The 13,114-nt window shown below is 31.8% G+C and overlaps 1 protein-coding gene and 1 long non-coding RNA gene across 2 annotated transcripts in view; one reads left to right on the top strand and one right to left on the bottom strand.

Annotated features, from left to right (window-relative positions):
• LOC129939589 (discoidin domain-containing receptor 2-like) overlaps positions 1 to 13,114 on the bottom strand; it is a 100,937-nt gene that overhangs the window by 39,389 nt on the left and 48,434 nt on the right. Inside the window, exon 3 of the mRNA XM_056047657.1 lies at positions 6,226 to 6,331. Coding sequence (XP_055903632.1) covers positions 6,226 to 6,331 — 106 coding nt within the window. The remainder of the gene's footprint in view (positions 1 to 6,225; positions 6,332 to 13,114) is intronic.
• On the top strand, positions 3,727 to 5,059 carry LOC129939590 (uncharacterized). The gene is made up of 3 exons (XR_008780555.1): positions 3,727 to 3,807; positions 3,870 to 3,938; positions 3,996 to 5,059. It is a non-coding gene; the product is annotated as an uncharacterized LOC129939590 (long non-coding RNA).

Here is a 13,114-nt window from a genome sequence, read left to right as displayed (position 1 = left end):
TTGTCGCAAAAAACCATATTATTAACTGAAACAATTTGTTCAAACGCTTGTGAATACAGGAGAATGATTTGTAATTAAATTACTAATTTTAAACGCTGTAGTAAATTTCTTCTTCCATATGGTTGTAAATTCACCTGAACTTAGAGATAGATAAAATATTTGGAGAAGGGGAAATGGTTTGCGGAGAGTCTCATAAGTATGGGGAAAAATCTCATACACATATATCTGCAGGAGTGTGATTGAAACATTGATGAAAGTTGTTAGCAATCTTAATAAAAAAAATCTGCATTGCTAAAAAGGAATCTATAAGATTTACATTATGTACAGTCTGTTACATAAAAGCGTGGCCTCTGTTACACGTAGATAAAAAATCAGAGTCCTCTTTCTTTTTCTATGACAAAGAGGGTACCATAGTCCTTCATGCTTTTTGTAAAAAGTCAGCTGTCTGTCAAATTTAGTCTTCAATTGAGTGGTTTTTCGAAATGTAAGCTGTTTACACCTCTCGCTTTGAGGCAGTTTTTCTATGTTTACATGAAAAAGGACCCAAATTAACGCAAACTGCTGCTGCGAAATATATGGGAAAGTCGAAGCAGTTCGTTTGCAAGTGGATAAATCGCTATAAAAAGGTCGGTAACGTTGATGATTTTCCTGATCGCGGAAGTGCAAGCAAAGTCTCAAAAAAAGACGAAAAATGATTCTCGCATTGTTCTCGAAAAATCCAACTTTGACTTTACGTGAAGCTGCTGTAAAATTGAAAGCAAAAGGTGTTGAAATATCTTACGGAACGATTCGCTGGCACCTGCTTCCCAATAAACTGAAATATCCCAGTACTTTGGAAAAACCAATGTTGAGTGCAAAACTCGTTGAAAAACGAGTGGAATGGGTGAAGGAAAACTTGGACCGCGATTTGAGCAACGTAGTTTTTCTGATCAACCCTCCTTCTATGCATTTCCGAGCATCAAACGCCCCTGGACAACCTCCACCAGTAGGATGCTTCAACGGATTGTTAAACACTCCGTCAAGGTCCATGTTTGGGGGTGGTTCTCAAATAAAGCTTTCGGTACTTTGTTCTTATTTATCGAACATTTAAATGGCGAAAAAAAATAATAAAATATACCAAAAGGCTTTGTTCCCATCTGCTATGCAATGGTCTATCAAGAAAAATGAAAGCTGGATCCTTCAAGAAGCAACGATCCAAAACATCAGAGTCGAGCGCGTAGCGAGTGGAAGGCGCAAAACGGAGTTCTCACTTAAGATTGGCCATCTTAGTCACCGGATGCAAATCATAAAGAAAATGTGTGGGCTCTGATAAAAATGCAGCTTCGCAGACGCAAACTATGTAATTTAGATCAATTTTCTCGACGAATTCGGAATATTTTGAAGTGTTTTCCGGTTGAATATGCAGAAAAACTAGTGGAAAGTATGCCCCGAAGGTGCCGGGCTATAATTGACAATGCAGGAGATTGGACTTGCTACTGAGCTATTCGCATTGAGTATTGACGACTAAATTATCAAAATATTTTTTTTTGATTTTTCGAAAAATCAATTGTTGCTATTATTTAACAGTGACCACGCTCGCATATAACAGCTAAAAAGGTTTAGAGAATTTTACAATTTTAAACTATTCAAAAGACGATCATGCTTTTTATGCGACTTTTCCATGTTATTCCATGGATGACAAGAGTTGGAATATTTAAATATTTTATGAGAATCGATGTCTTTAAGAATTCTCAATACAAAAAGAAAAAGCACATAAATGTTCAGAATCCTGCTAACAATTTGCTTTTTGAAAATCAAAAGAAAATGAACAATCATGCGAATTGCTATTCTTAGAGGGTATAGTGTTTATCTACATCGCGTTGTCGATTCAAACAATTTTTAATATAATTAACTTGCTGTGTAAGTTCATGATTTGCCCAGAACACTACTATCGAAACCAGGAAATCAGAATGAGTCGTCTTAAGCAGTACACTTTAAATACCTTGAAGTATAGCTTTTTAGAATAATCGAAAACTGTATATTTATAAGTTTAAGTTGTCAAATCACTTGAATTCTTTTAAGAAACATCTCAAAATGTTGGGCAAATAAAATCAAATTGAATTTTAAATAAGCACCTATAGTGCCAAGAAAACCAATATACAAAAGAGAATACAACCATTTTCCCCGAAACGAGAAATTAAACATTTCTCATCCAAAATATTAGTCCTCCTCGTTAAGGACTCTAATACCAGTTTAAAGAAAGCTTCTAAAACGACTCCTTTTCATTCTCTCGTTTGCTCTGTGCCAACTAAACCTTAGAAGGTACAACCTGCAAGTATGAGGTATGTAAAAGGTATATTGTGTAAGTATGTATACCGCAATAAATAAACCTCAGTCAGTTCTATATCAGTTCACCGCCTCACGCCGCACCTTGGCTCTTCTTTAAGATCAATATACATTTAAATATCTAAACATTTTCTCGGAATCACGTCGACGCAAGTAAATGTACTTATTCCAAAATATTGACTCTAAAAGGCACTATTAAATCCCTCTCGCCGGGAATTACCATCGAACAGTTTTTGTTTTATTTCCATTTTTCGTCATAGTATACGTTCTATAGTGTATCATTAAAATCAATAATCCGTGTTTCGGGGGAAGGTGAAGGCTAGAATGGAGACTATACAACGACGACTAAGATGACGACAAGCGAAGGGCGAAGGGCATATGCAGTTGAAGGAAAATTGCGCATGACATTACTTCGAAGTGGGCAGATGTGGATAGAGGTGTGCATGATGCTAAAGCATTCGTTCAAGTTCCCACGGTTCGTTTCATCAAAAGGTTCCTCCGTCGTAATCGTAATACAGAGCATAGGTATATTCTATACGTTCTAACTTCTTGGGGGCAACAAATTACAACTATTCAGGGTGGTGTTTGGCGTTCGGAATTGCAATGGCTAAAAAATAAACCTTTTACGAGTTCCGGAGTTTCTTTTTATACTGTACTACCTACTACCTGCTTTCGAATTCGATGTCCTCTATATTTAAGCTTTGGTGTGTATGCTTTACTCCTTTTGTTAAGAAATGGTTTATAACCCTTTAACGATAAACTACCCCATTACATATATTTAAACTCTTCTGCATTGTGCAGTACCTATAGCATTGCATGTACTAATGGTACAGTGAGTATAGTATACCAATTGGGTGTAATACCTTTTTCTCAAGGCTACTTGTAGACTATTTTTATACTACATATACCTTACCTACTTCTTCTTTTCGACAAAATGGTTGTTCGTGCAGCAATAAGTCCTGGAACGTGTGCTGCAGTTCGTATTCAGTACCTACTGGGCTATAGAGTCCTTAAGTGGCACTTGAACTGGCGAAAATGTTTATGACATACAACACAATACCTCGTATTATATATATCTATCTATCTTAGCATACAAATACGTACAATATAAGTATTGTACAGTTTATGTACATATATATGTTCCAACAAAAGCTTAAAACTGAAGTGGTCACTTAAATCATCCACTTCAAGGATGTTTGTTAAAGGAACGAGGAAGTGTGGGTGCGAAACGCTGCCAAAGTACCCTCTGAGTATATATGTATACATTCATTATGCATATATGACTGATGTATTGCTAGTACCTATACTGTTTACTTAAGTAATCGAGGGCATACAGCTTAATGTATTATACGTCGTTCAATTAGTGTTTGATATAAAGTTGAAGAGTTCATGAATAATACCATAAACTTAAGGTGCTGCACTTTGTATAACGCAAGGTTACCGAAAAGAGGTCAATTTATATAGTATAAATAACTAAACAAGGTAAGAAAATACTTTGTATCCACCTATTTTTTAGTCATTTACTTTTTTAACAAAAATTGCAGGTTTCAAGTTAAAAGTCGTTATTTCAAGTCTTAAATTAAAACTGAGCAATAAACCAACAAAATATAAAAGTATATTTATGTACATAATAAAAGTTTCTATATCATAGTTCAAGTTTTGAAAATTAGGTTACCTCAGCAGTAATGAAGTTCATGTGGTTAGATTTATCATCAAAGTCTTAAACTAAGGACTATTAATTGAAAACACAGCTAAGGAGATGCGGTTTGTTATGAGGTGTATACACAAGGCAAAAGTTTTAATAAAACTTATGAGATTTATTCACATTTACCTAAATTAGGAATATAAACTACAAACTTAAAATTGAAAAGCAGAACTTATTTTTTTAAATTCTACACGTGTGTGGTTAAAAACTAGAAATTCAAAGATTTTTCGGTAGCAAAGGAAAGCTGAATTGGCAGTTTGAAAAACAATAGTGCTGCTAAGATATACTTTTTGAATTTCTGCGTTCAGGTTCAATTCAAAGGGCAGCAAATTTATAGAAAAACTGAAATTTCAAATTTGCAAGATAAAAATATAATTGCTGAAAGAACTACTTCCTTAACGAACGTTTTGTTAAAGGTTTTTCCAGATACAAATTTTTGTTCGTCAGTCCGTATGTCCGTACATCCGGGAAGGTTTTTTCGTCGTCTATATCTTTACAACCAGTAGAGGTATAGACTTGAAATAAATGTAGTTATACAGATACCTAGAAAGATGCAGAAATGACTCTCCAGCTAATTAAGTGGGTGGTTTTTTATATTAGCAATTTAAAAAACAAATGAATATATTGGTTGATCCAAAATATCTCACGAACCAATAGCGCTAACGACTTCAACTAAATTTTATATAATGTATTTTAACGTGATACAAAACTTGTATAATTTTGAAAGAAAAATCAATTTTTTTTATAGATCTATAAAATTGAACAAAAAAAATATCACTTCGAACATTTTACGAACAAAAATGGTTTTATCTCCAAGATACATTCAATTGACAACTTTTGTACGATAACAGAAAAAGCTGACATAATGACAATTATCAAAATACACAAAATTAGGCCTTATTAAGTGCAAATGCCGATATGGAAGAAAAAATGTGTCCTATTTCCACGAAATTTTAGAATTTTATATCATTCAGTTGGCATCTTTGACTCGCGTTAAAATGACTTTTTTCCCAACTAGAAATTGAAACATTTGCCTGGCGTTTTTTTTTCCAAAAAAAAATCCAATTTATTTACGCCAATATTTTTATTTACAATAAAGACCTAAATATTTACGCCAATATTTTTATTTACAATAAAGACCTAAAAAAGCATACTAAAAGTTTGTAAATGACTCGAATATCTTTTCAAAAACCAAAGATGTTGGCTTCAAATTAATTTTATTTTACAGAAAATATAGTTTGCAACATTCAGTAATTTTTTTATATAAATCCATCAGCCTTTAATCCTTATTTAAATATAGGAACTGTGTCCAAAAATACTAATCGCCTTTGTGGTATAATTTACAATTTTCTTTTGACATTCTAACCATTACATATGATTTTTCAAATGTTTGGCTCACGTTAAAATGACTTCTTTTTCCAATTTGAAATTAAAACATTTGCCTGGAGTTTTTTTTCCAAAAAAAATAAAATTCAATTTATTTACAATAAGCCAAAGTCACGAATTGTCTTCTGCATGTTGAAAAGATACATTTTATAAATAATATGTATGTATGTATTTATATGTTTCTAAGAATGACATGAAAGCTCTCGGTGTCTTTCATTCTGCCAAATAGCTTTCTATTTAAAAAACTAAATATTTTGAACATTTATAGTAAGGTCTTATAGAACACAATCAAGATAACAAATATAATTTTACATACATATGTATAGTTTAAAATAAACTTAAACAATGCTAAAATAAGGATATGTACTGTACATATGTATGTATGTTTTCGTACATCTGTGCAAATTTATGTAAGTATACACAGTTTGTGTTTGTTTGTTTTTACATATTTTTTCCAATATTTGAAAACGACTTTTCGGTTAGATTATTATTATGTGACCTCCACACAACATAAAGCCACCGCATCCAGCGGAACGAGCAAGAGACCAAGCAGAGAAGTCCTTCGTGTCAGTTAAAATGACTTATTTTTTTTAAATAAATTTTGTCACTAAGGATTCTTATGGTGTTTTTTTTGTACATTTTGTATGTTTTATTTTGAATTCTAGTTGTCAGAGTTGGATGGAATTCATAAAATTACTTACTTCAATTTGTAGATATGTACGTACATATAAAACGGTACCTAAAGCACTTTTCATGAGAGAAAGAGCAGAGGGAACGAAAGGGAGTAGGTTTGAGAAACGAAAACTTACCTTGCATGCTGGGGACCGACATTTCCCATATCATGTGCTGAACTTGCTGTTATTTGAAAATCAGCAATAGATCCGGATTCCATGCCCAGAGGATTTTTGCATGTTTCTGGAATGAAAGGAATTTTCAAATTAATTAAGAAAAGTCAAATTTAGAGCTCTGTTGGTGTATGTACATGACTTTAGATGTATGTATGTAGATGCATATAGGTATAAGTACATTTACATATATAAATTCATATTCTATTGTATGTTTGTACATATGATACGATGAAGAACGAAACAAGGACTCAATACATATTATTATGAGGGAAAGGAGAATTTGACTGAATGTCGAAATAACATCATTCAAATTCAACAACATTTCATAATTTTAATTGAATCGGGAAAAGGATCAAGCTTGTGAGTTACCATTGGATATGCATACACATACATATTTATAAGTAAATGTAAGAATTTGACGTATCAGGTATTTGTTTTATGTATGCAATTATACATAGATACATATATATAAATTATGTTGGATAGTATGTATGTCTTTGTTTATAGCTAAAAATGGCATTTATGATAATTTATGCTCTTGAGGGCGACTCGAATTAAATTATTAGATTGGTCTTTTGAGATGAATTTCTTTTAATGGCTTTTGATGATGGAAAACATCGAAAACATGTGGGAAATTTTTAAAGTGTGTTATAGTAAATAAATTGGGTGGTGCAACTAGGACCTAGTGACGTCCAACTCTCAACCATTCCTGTAAATAATTGCAGGGATGAAGGGGACCTACAGTTTTTAGCCCAATCCGAATGGCTAATTTGAGAAAGCACTTTTCATGGCAAGAATTACTTTTAGAGAATTTGTTAATTCCTCGCTTTAGATGACATAGGCAGGGAATTCATTAAAAAACAAAGTGTTCAAAATGTGTATCTTAAAACAAAATATTTTTGCATTTACACAGATACTTATTCTCAATACAGTATTTGTAATTAACCATTCTGTATACAAAATTTCGAAGTTTTTTTAAATCATTCAATTGAATGTGATAAATCAGAATAACTTATGGCAAGTATGTGCATCATAATCAAACTCAACTCAAGCTATGTCTATGTTTAAAATTCAATAAAGCAAACAAATTACGTTATGTGTCTGTATATCTAAGAAATCCAAAGAAAACTACACAATCCATCTGATGAGTAAATTAGATGAACTATTTTGTAAAACACTTAAATAATTTTGCATTAATTTTAGGATCAGTAATACAGAAAAGATTACAATGTAATTAAAATTCAATACAGGATCATTAAAGTTTTGATTATTTTGAATTTAAAATGTGATTAAATTAATACAAAATGAAAATTGACAGGAATATAATAAGTTCATTTTTGGAACTCCATATATAATACAGTGAGAAATTGCCAACAAAACGATCCACAGTAGCCAGATTTTTGTATTTAAAAATTGGTACAACTGAAAAAAGATCTGTCAGAAAAAACAGACACAAATAAAAGAAAGTTTTGTGAAATTCCAAAGTTAAAATTAACTTAGAAAAAAAAAATTAACTTAAACTAATTAAATTGACAATTTTCAAGACGAAATGGTTAGAAAACATCTGGAAATTTAAGAATCCCGTCGGGGATCGGAGTCGAGTCAAAATTTGTAAAGAAAAACCTGCATGGAGGAGTTGGTTTTACAGATGATGCATTATGGTCTGTTTATTTGCATGTTTGTCATGCAAATAAACAGACCATGGACATGGAGTAGGTACCCTTATATGGTGCTGAACTAATCAGTTCTTCAATATTTAACACGAATCAAACTATCTCACTTGCACTTCACACATAATCTTGTTCTGTGGTGGAAACAACAAAAAGATTTATTTAATCTAAACTGAGATAAACCGTTGGTGGAATCATAGCAAAACATAAATATCTTTTCTATTGTTTTCTCTTGAAAAATAAGCCCAGTTAGTCCATTTTCACTAACAAAACTAAATAATTTCAACAGTAATAGATTGATTTTTCCCCAATGAAAAACACACATGATTCTAAATGCATAACTACTCAACGAACACAGCCATCGAGATACAAATGCAATATAAATCGTACCAACATTCAAACGAAATCACATAAGAGCCATTCGAGACTCGTATAAATGTCAAAAACCCATTCATAGTAAGATTCTACTCTAACTTTTATCGGTGTTATTCATACCAAAGATATTGTTTTTGTTATTCGTGGAAATCCTACTGTACTATGGATAGATTTTATAACAAAACACGGGAAATGTATTTCAATTCTTTGAAGCTCTACTTTATAAAATTCAAATACATTTTGTTTTACATTTAAATAAAATTTTATATATTTAACCCAAAAAATATAAAAAATTACCCCAACTTTTTTAACCGCAAAACCTACAATAATATTTGTCTATACCTTAACCAATTTTAAAACAATTCGCAGAATAGCAGCATACAGAATACACGTAAACGTTTAACAGAATATGTTGGGCTCAATACCAAATTGCAAATTTTTGAGAAAAATACTTCTGTTTTTATACTTAACGATGTCCTCAATTCTCTGTATAATTCTTTGTATAATTACTCGTATATATTCAATAAGAAAAATTATTCCTCAATATAATGAAAAGTCATTGAAAACAATCTCTTCAAAATTACCTACCAGCTCCGTTTTATTCTCCATTGATTTTTCATAAAAAACCACGCAAGGAACAAATCCAAACAATGTGGTTCTTGTCAATAGAGTGTCATCTCATTTGGAATCATTTTTGTTGATCTTCTGATCTTCAAGTGACAAGTCGTTTAATTATCGCAAATGAGTCGTACTTTGCCATCATCATGATGAAGTCTATTCCCAGACAAAGTCATCAACATAAGTATACCACCACATCATCGTACGAACAGGCATATATATCTATGGAGTATTCCAAGGACTGTGACTCGAAGTATTCCCCTTGCAATAAGTGTATGTGATATGTTTTTTTATTATTATTTGTATATCTTTTAGTTTCCATTCCAATACAAGAAGTAGGTTGGGGTGGTAGCTGGTGAATGGTGCACTACCATTCAATATCGGATTTCAATAAAAATAAAAGCGCCTTCAAGTTGTCAGTTCTCGTCAAATGGGTCTGGGGACCAGCAACGGGGCCTGTCACTTGCAAAGAGCGATATGATGCATATTGGACTTTTAGATATTGCAAGTCGAGAGAGGTGTTTGACACTTGATATTTTTATATTTCTTCAACTGTACGTTCATCATATTATTTATATCTATACCTACATTTCCGAGAAACTGAAACAAAGGAACGATAATATTCAAGGTATATGTTCTGAACAACACGCTGATCTCTATGGTAGGTAAGTGTGCTGCAAACTCCTTCAGTACGTGTGTCTACCTCGTATTCCGCTACCTCCCCAAGGGCTTCAATTACTTATGTTGAAAATATAGTAATTGGTTTTGTGTCAACGGAATGATTTTATTAGATTGCCATCTTGTCAACACACGGTTGAATATCAAAAGAAATTTGAATAGCGATGATATTGTATACACTTGTACACACATATTTCTAGAGCTAGTTCATTTAAAACATAGTCATCTGATGGAGGGAAGGTTTTAAACTTATATACGCAAGATACAGGAGTAGGGATGTAGATTTTGTTGAACTCCTGTGCAATGCAATGGCATTTTGCAACTTATCAGGACGTTAGAAATCTTATTGCATGCAATATACATATGAAATGTGCCAAGCTTTCAAAAATTCAATTCTAATTCACTTTTTTCTGAACTAGTACGGCCTTGTGAGTTTTGGAACTTAGTCTGATTTGTTATTATCCTTTATTTGTTTTTTTATTTTATTTTTTTTTTTATTCAGATTGAAAAGGGTAAAATAATGGACAACTGCGGTTGGAAATATTTTGAAACTAATTTTTGTATATGAGTCTTAAGAACCACAAGGGTTGTAAAAATGCGATACAGACACAAGTATAGCAGGAACAGAGTGAGAAAAAATAAAGTTAAACTAACGCTTTTTTGACAAAAATCGATAGTTAAGGTAATCTTCGTAATTTATTAAGTTCATGATAGGTTGATAAAACGGTAAAACTTTGATGTTTCTTAAAGCTTTGTTTGTTTGAATACACCACGTATTTAAAACTGCCTTAATGTCAGTTCTTGAAACTAGTCGTGAATTGAATTATGTGAGATTTTATGCTACTTTAGATTAGGAAAGTTAGGAAATTTCAGAATTCGACTGCCAGGGGACTGACGAGTATACACAGTTTTGAAAGTATTATAATAAAATTTATTATAAATTAGTACAAATCTCTTAGGTTCACTTAAAAGACCACTTAAAATCACTTAGTAACAATTAAAAATAATTATTAATATGTAATACTGGGAGAAAATACTACATAAGTTTTCTAAACAGACTTTTAACATTTAACGTAACGTTATTCACTTATCTTTTACTACTTTCAAATAGTTTTACTAAATATTTCTAAGTTATCAACAAACAATATAAACAAAATCTAAAAATATTCATCTTAAAAGTACTAATGATCATGAAATGAAAAACAATAACAATATACCTGACACAGGATAGACGCCATAGGAATGACGAAAAGACAAAATTTGAGATTATAATCAGGACTAATGTTTTTTTTTGTAATGTCGAATATCAACAAACTACATTTAAACAAATCAAAGTCTAATTAATAAATAAAAATAAACTTTAGATTAACAACACAATAGGACGTGACGTGTTGAAACTGAACACAAAATTTCTTATTTTTGTACATAAAGTGGAGAACACTGGATTATGAAAGTTATAGTTTATATATGTATAACTATATACATCACAGATTGTATAGAAAATTGATAAGTTTTCTCAAAACAATGATAATGTTTAATAGACAGTCACTTAATTGTTGGTTTTCGGGGTTGTGACATGCCAACGGTCTGGGCTTTTAAGAACTAATTGTGTTTTTTTCATAACTTGTAAAATAAACAACTGAAATTGAGAGACTAGATAAAGGTATTTCCATTGTTTTAAAATAAATTGTAATCTCAATAAAATATAATAAGTCTTCGTTTAATTGGTTGATGATATCGAGTTACCCAACTTTTGTATAATCACCCATATGTATACAAGAAGAATGACATTCCTGCTGTGCTTAATCAATTGGATTACAAAAATTAAAGTTCCCTAGGCACAAATTCTGACAAAATCATTCCCATAACGGAGTAGCGTCATCTGTATCCCAAACAATAAACTCAAATTAGATACTCGTACTTCCTATCTGTCACTCAAGACTTCCGTCAAATTATGAAAACCCGAAATTAATAAGGGCTGACCGTCTGATTCAACGAACTGCTGTTGGTCGCATCCCATATATAATTTGTATGTATATGTGTCCCCTGATTCCATCAAAATGATGATGAAGTATCACCCGCCAAGACAAGTCGATATCGTAAAAAGAATATATATACAAAAGAGACTGAAGAGCTATGTTTCCGACACAGCGCGGCGGCCGGCGCGGCCGGGACCTTCCTTGTAGTATTTAGGAGAACTCCAATTAGGAAATAAAGTAGTTGGTGGGTTTTAATTTGGTGCCACAACCTTCTTGTATGAAGGTAAATATCCTGGTGTGTATAGGAATTCCAGGTTCGGGAACCCTAGTGAACGAGGCAAGAAGCAGCAGGTGTGATGTGTATGGTATATGTTGTATTTCCCTCCTGCATAATCAAGAGATGAATTATTCGCACAGCTACTGATCTGCTGGATAGATAGGAAGATAGATGAATTACCTTCATCTGCGGGCTGACGTAAGTGGTGATGGATCAATTTGGTCACAGATGATATTTTGATTGATGGTATTCTTAGTTTTTCTTCCAATCAGGTTTTGGTTGTTGTTATCTAAAGATATACACTTTGATGGATGTATTTTTGTGATTTTCTGGGTCTTCTGTACGTTACGATGTTGTTCGAGGAGTAGGGACAAAGGAAGATACAGTTCGGTTGGATAAAAAGTGGTGTGGAGGTAATTGCATGGATGTTTAGTTAAATCGCATGGTGGTGTGATTTTCTTTTTTTTTCGTTCAAGAAGTACTATGAAGCCAATTTATGCACAATTACTTGAATGGGTTTCATGAAACATCTGGGAAACATGGTCGGCAATTTATTTTTAAAGAACCAGCACTAACAAAAAATTGTGCTGATTACTTGTAGAATTGATAACATGTCAATTTGGTGATATTTTCTTGTTGGCCTTGTTTATTTGTAACTTATCAAGGATTTTTCAGAATTTAAAAATAAATTGTGAAGCTAAAACTTCAATGACAAATCCAAATGTGTTCAATAATGTAATCAAAAATATTGCTTTGAAATCGATAATCCTTATAATTCTAATTGAATCATTTCAATCAGAAAGAGCAAAACACTTTATTATGATTAAAAAAAAAAGAAAATAGTAGTTTATTGACAAAAATAATGAATTAGTGAAATTGCTCATTATACTTATTAAAACAAAATAAATAAATTTATCAAATTTCTTTCAATTAAATTCCAACAAAATATTATTCACACATGTACATATATCCATAGGAAATATTGTATGAACAAATCTTAATTACTAAAAAAGTAATTTAAATCAATAAAACTAGTTTTACTGAATAATAAAATGTTTACGTTCAGCTCATAAAATAATTCTATTTTTCTTGTGTACCATAAGTTGTGCTAGAGGGTAATAGCTGCCTTTGTTTTTGTATATGTACGTACATTTTATATCATAACATACATCCATGTATACATATCTGTACACTTTAAAAAGTTATAAGAACTAATAAGGTAGATATTGTATCTGTTTGGTCCTTAAACAGAT

Source organism: Eupeodes corollae, chromosome 1, assembly GCF_945859685.1.
Source record: "Eupeodes corollae chromosome 1, idEupCoro1.1, whole genome shotgun sequence".
Classification (NCBI taxonomy): domain Eukaryota; kingdom Metazoa; phylum Arthropoda; class Insecta; order Diptera; family Syrphidae; genus Eupeodes; species Eupeodes corollae.
Note: the sequence above shows the minus strand (reverse complement) of the source record. Positions and strands in the feature narration are given on the sequence as shown.